The 5,505-nt window shown below is 39.6% G+C and overlaps 1 protein-coding gene across 2 annotated transcripts in view; it reads right to left on the bottom strand.

Moving 5' to 3' along the window:
• The window catches only part of CCDC85C (coiled-coil domain containing 85C), a 94,996-nt gene that overhangs the window by 7,747 nt on the left and 81,744 nt on the right, over positions 1–5,505 (bottom strand). For both annotated transcript variants that reach the window (XM_072429009.1, XM_072429008.1), the window contains exon 3: positions 3,452–3,547. In XM_072429009.1, the coding sequence (XP_072285110.1) occupies positions 3,452–3,547 (96 nt within the window). The remainder of the gene's footprint in view (positions 1–3,451; positions 3,548–5,505) is intronic.

The raw sequence follows: 5,505 nt of genomic DNA, 5'->3' as shown, positions 1-5,505 counted from the left end.
TGGTTGTGATGCTTTATTATGATAATGGATGTGATAATAATCTGTGGGCAGGGTTGGCTGATTCTCCCTACAAAACATTCTCACTGCTTTGGAGAGACAGAAGTGGCTGCATGAATCCATTGCAGAAACAGATCAAAAACTGGGGAAGTCCATTACTGAGGAGAGCGGTCACTGGGGGATCTGTCATTGAGGACAGACATAAAATAAAGCAGGCTTATGCTGCAGCTTCTAATGCACACAGAGAAGCTCACAGTGTGCATGGAAATCAGAGCTGATATAACTGTGCAAGACTGACTGAGTTCAGCTTCAAATAAACAAGTCTGTATCCCTGTAAATGATACAACAGCAGTGTAAATCTCATCATAAGATGCCTGGAATTCATTCTTAGGATAAAGACTTGCATCGTATCAGCCAGGGAGTTACAAAGTAAAGATAATTCTCTTTGGAGATCTCCCTGGCAGATGTTTGTAAAGACAATAACATTTAATGAAGTGCTCTTTGGGAAACAGATGTGTTATGTGTTTTCAAGCCTCAGTAACATTAAAAGGATAAATGCTCTTTTCTATTTCCAAATCCCATCTTACTTTTACTCTGACGCCGTTGGATCAAAATCAAAAATGATATGTAAGATACAGAATGGATACAGCAGATTTGGTTCTTTGGAGGACCCCTGCTCAGTTTTATTTGTTGATCCTGCCAGTGGATTGTGACATGTGATTGAATCTTATGCTAAGGGATTATTCATGCATTCCTTCCTCTGATGCATTTTCTATTAAAATCAATAGAAATATATCGGGATACTTGTCAATATGCATAGTGGTAAGTTGACATGTGTCTTAATGCATGGGATTTGATTTCCATGGATTCCAATAGAAAAGCACTAAAGAAGAAACCTTAGTACACATTCCATTTTAAATTCTGATCTGTTAAACTATCAGATCTGAAATGACTCTATTGGGAAATTAGTAACTGTCCAATCCTAAATAACGGATCTGACCTATAAATATCAATCATAAGTGACACTTTCTATCCAAGAAAAATGATTGGAAGTGAAGAATATTATATGTATGCAGTGTTTTGGGAATTTTAGGTGATCTATCAGATTTGAGTGCAAATCTGGCAATGGATTTGCTTGCACGTCCTAGGTCACACTAGGCAAGCAATTCTCAACCAGAGGTCTGTGGAACCTCGGGGTTCCTCCAGTGGTTGTTGGATGGAGGTCAATGAGCCAAAGCTCAAGGAACCCCAAATAGTGCCTGCATAGTTCTGGGCTCAACACCATTTGTCAGAGCCAGTAGGATGACAGCAGTGATCTTTTAGCAGCCTAGAAGGATGGCAGTTTGAGGAACACTGTTAGCATTTTCTCTTGATTATCACAACACTGGAGGCATTCTTCCCACCAGCCCTCAATTATTACTATTATTACACAGTATTTATATAGCGCCTACATATTATGCAGCGCTGTACAAGTAAGTTCATAGTGCATATCACTAGCTGTCCTTCAAAGGAGCTCACAATCTAATGTCCCTACCATAGTCATATGTCTTTAGCACAGTCTAAGGTTAATTTTTTTGGGTGAAGCCAAATAACATAACTGCATGTTTTTTGAAACCACGGAGGAAACCCACGCAGACAACGGGAGAACCTGCAAGCTCCATGCAGATAGTTTCCGGGCCGAGATTTAAACCTGGGTTCTTGCGCTGCAAAGGCCGGACTGCTAACCCTTGAGCCACCCTGCTGGCCTCAATGAATTAATTCTATCAAGGGTCACCTGAAAGCCAAAATGTATTTCTGGGAGAAAGAGGTTTAGCAAAGGCTGCACAATGCATGGACAAGGTCTTGCTTTATGGTGTGCTTTGCACAATTGAACAGTAAGGAGTGCATACTACACCTTACCATGCACTAGGAAAGTGCATTTGGGGCATTTCCCAAAAGCCTGTGTTATTATTATAGGTTAGCACAATTCTCTAAATCTAGGATGAAAAAGTGAATCACAATATATCTGTCCTTCAGGAATACCCAATCCTCACCTTGACCACCTATCACAATGGCACTTTGGTGAACATTTCTTTAGCCAAGCAACTATCCCTACCATGGAGGGGCCAGTTAGGGCGGATTTAGACCCATGGAAGAGCAAGTGTTGGCACATGAATCCCAGCGACCTTGCCAACCTCTAGGGCTCCTGCCCAGCATCACTGGTTCTACTACTCACAGATGCCCCATTATTTCTCTATTGGGGTGTTGCCGGTAGATACTACATGTGTCATCTCGCCCAAAGGAAGTGGTGAAAGCGAGCTGTAACTGCACTGCAAACTTGCCCCCTATTCTAAACATAGCCTGATGGTTGTGTATGGCTACCCAGGCTCCTCTGCCCAGAATGTCCACATTGTGAGATCATACAATAATATGCCCAAGGTTAGGGTATAAATCATTTCAAGTTGTGTCAATACTGAAATAGAACTTAACATGTAACATTATAGCTAGTTATGGGAATGTCTTAATCTCCTACACTGTAAGACTTTTATTTCAAGGACTGATGCGCCTTTGCAATGCCAAAAATTCAGTCAGCCCTACCTTCTTCAGCATTTTGCAACATGGTGATAATATTTTCTCTGGATAGGATAGCATGATGCATACTGCCTTTATTATATCTAAAGGTGGTAATATCAATACCATTCTATCATGTTTGTTTGTAGGTCAGATTGCACAAAAAATTCACAATTTGCACAATACCTGTGCATTGGTGAGAATCCTCAAAATAATATAAAAATATGTATATACAGTATGTGGGTTGATTGGTCCCATTTTAGCACTAACCACTGGGGGCAGCATTGCATCATTTATAATCCTTGCACCCATTAACCCACAAAAGGCCACAGCAAATTATTTTATTATTAGAATGTTTTTTTAAAGGTAAATGGCAATCAAAGGTCATTTATAAGCACTACTCAGAGCCTACCCCGACTATTACAAAATGATTCAGTGTAATAACTCTGCTGTAAAATGCATAATTACAGAGCAAGGAGAGGCACAATGGATTCTGCATTGTAAAGGTTCTTTTATACGCTGGGTTTTGTCACCATCGTGAATGCACAAAGCAGTGACATAAAATTTTCCCCCTCTTGTCTGTGTGAGCGAGCTACTTCCTCCAAGTAAATTCTTTCTTCCTTCTGCACCTTATCTAGGATGGTAAGGGCTTGTCAGAGCCGGACAATAAAGCAGATTATATTCTATAAATTCTTCTGCAGCAATTTATGTGAATCCTTGGGGATGAGGGGTTATACATATTCATAATGTGCGCTATTAGGGGGGCATGCATCTCCCCCCATTCATTGTCTGAGCTTATAAATATTCATCCCCATAAAGGAGATGCAATGGGGACCGGTCTCCGTCTTCCTGCCATATATACACATGTCACCAGTAAATTAAAGTCAATGGAGGGTTTCCTTACGTTTTCCTGGTATGGGGAAAGCGATGACAGCTGGGATTCTGAGTGGTACGGTGATAAGCCTTTCCGTAAACTCCTCAAGTCGCTGTGGCTGGAATGCTAAAACAGAAAAAGGAAAAAAGCGTGACAAGGTGCACAATATTAAAGAAAAGTTTGACATTGGACTACAGCCTAAATCTGAACTCTATGCAAATAGCTAAATATGCAGATAAAAAAAATATATATTATAGTATCTGGTTTACCGGCCAAAGGATTTGTATTTATCTAGCCAGGACTGAGATTTGCACAGCTCAGCCCTTTCTAGCATGGATGGAGACCTGACTGCCCTGCTGGACCTCAAAGACATCATTATTATTATTATTAATAATGATAAACAGGATTTATATAGCGCCAACATATTATGCAGCACTGTACAATAAATAGGGGTTGCAAATGACAGACAGATACAGACATGAAGGCAGTCTTCCCATTGGTGGCTAGTGGCACTTCCGTGTCTGCTGACCATTAGCCAATGGCAACACTACACACTGTTAACCTCAACCAGTATTCTCCCCGGCCCCTTTTAGCTGGGCGCACCACCCGGCGCTTTTCAGTGACCTCCCGGCTGTTTTTGCGTTGTTTCTGAAGAGCTGGGTCACAATACAGGCGCTGCCACCTGCCTAAAATTTCTTTCCACCTGGCTTAAAAAAAAATTCTGGGTTCAACATGTGCTCACAACTTATTGAAGAGGTTTTTACCCATCAGCTGTGAGTCTAAAAATGAACAGTTGAAGGGCCCACAATTGTTTCTTTTGTCTAGAGGTTGTCAAGGTAAATTTTGGTCTGCATGCAGAAGTCGCCTGAGAAGACCTACACCCAAACCGAAACAGATTTCAGCAAGACTTATATGGAGCATGCACATTATTATTAAACAGGATTTATATAGCGCCAACATAATATGCAGCGGTGTACATTAAATGGGGGTTGCAAATGATAGACAAATACAGACAGGGACACAGGAGGAGGGGAGGACCCTGCCCCGAAGAGCTTACAATCTAAGAGGTGGGGGAAGTATCACAATAGGAGGGGAGAACATATAAAGAATCGCCTTCTTCACATATTTACAGAAAACATTACTCTCCATAGGACGTCTGTGTATATTTTTCAGATACATCATACATGTACTGTATAAAACTAAAGCATTTTGGATTGCTAGGAAAAAAAAAAAACTGTTTGTTGCTCGTATACTGTTATGTATACGAGCAACAAAATGGATGGAATTACAAAAAAAAATGGATTGCTTGAGTAATGAGAATAATTATAATATAACATATTGTTCACACAAAGTTAAGCTTGGCAGATAAGTGAGATGAACGTTTCCTGTTTGCCTTCTGTTTTGGTGACATTCATATCACACCTATGAGCTGTAAATGATATTCTAAAAGTAGATCTGACATCCTTGTGAATAAACATTTTGAGGTCATCAATCAAATGATAGATAACATTGGGTTGATGGGTCATGTGTTCCAAAATGATGCAATTTGTAATGGTTATGGAACATACCCATGACTGAACTATCAACATCTTAAATAATTTGTGTGTGTATATATATATATATATATTGCAGTTTTGGATATGTTGGATCTGATGGGCAGAAAGACCTAAATACTTTGCGCACACAAGGTTCTGTCTTTGATAAGTAAAAGTGATTCCAAATTGAAATTCCAATAGCTTATATGTACAATACACTTTTTTGACTGTTCGTTACAAACACGTCTGGTCTATCCACAACAGATAAGAATCCCCCACCACCCTTTTATATCTGCCCATGTTCAATCTTCCTTTACATTACATGAGAGAAAGAAGAACCTGATTTGTTGGGAATTTATCCTTTATGCATTGCTCTATCTGGGCTTCAATAACAAGAAAGCAATAAGGATCAAGTTAAATATCATAAGGTTTATGAATTATTTTCAATGAGAATTTAAACTTCAAAGAAAAATGACGCAAGCATGGATTTATCAATAGTAGAGAAAGGAGAGAGAAAGACAGGCTTTTTATGGCAATACGTTTTTTTTT

This window comes from Pyxicephalus adspersus, chromosome 12, assembly GCF_032062135.1.
Source record: "Pyxicephalus adspersus chromosome 12, UCB_Pads_2.0, whole genome shotgun sequence".
Classification (NCBI taxonomy): domain Eukaryota; kingdom Metazoa; phylum Chordata; class Amphibia; order Anura; family Pyxicephalidae; genus Pyxicephalus; species Pyxicephalus adspersus.
The sequence above is the reverse complement of the archived record's forward strand: the minus strand, read 5'-3'. Positions and strand labels throughout refer to the sequence as shown.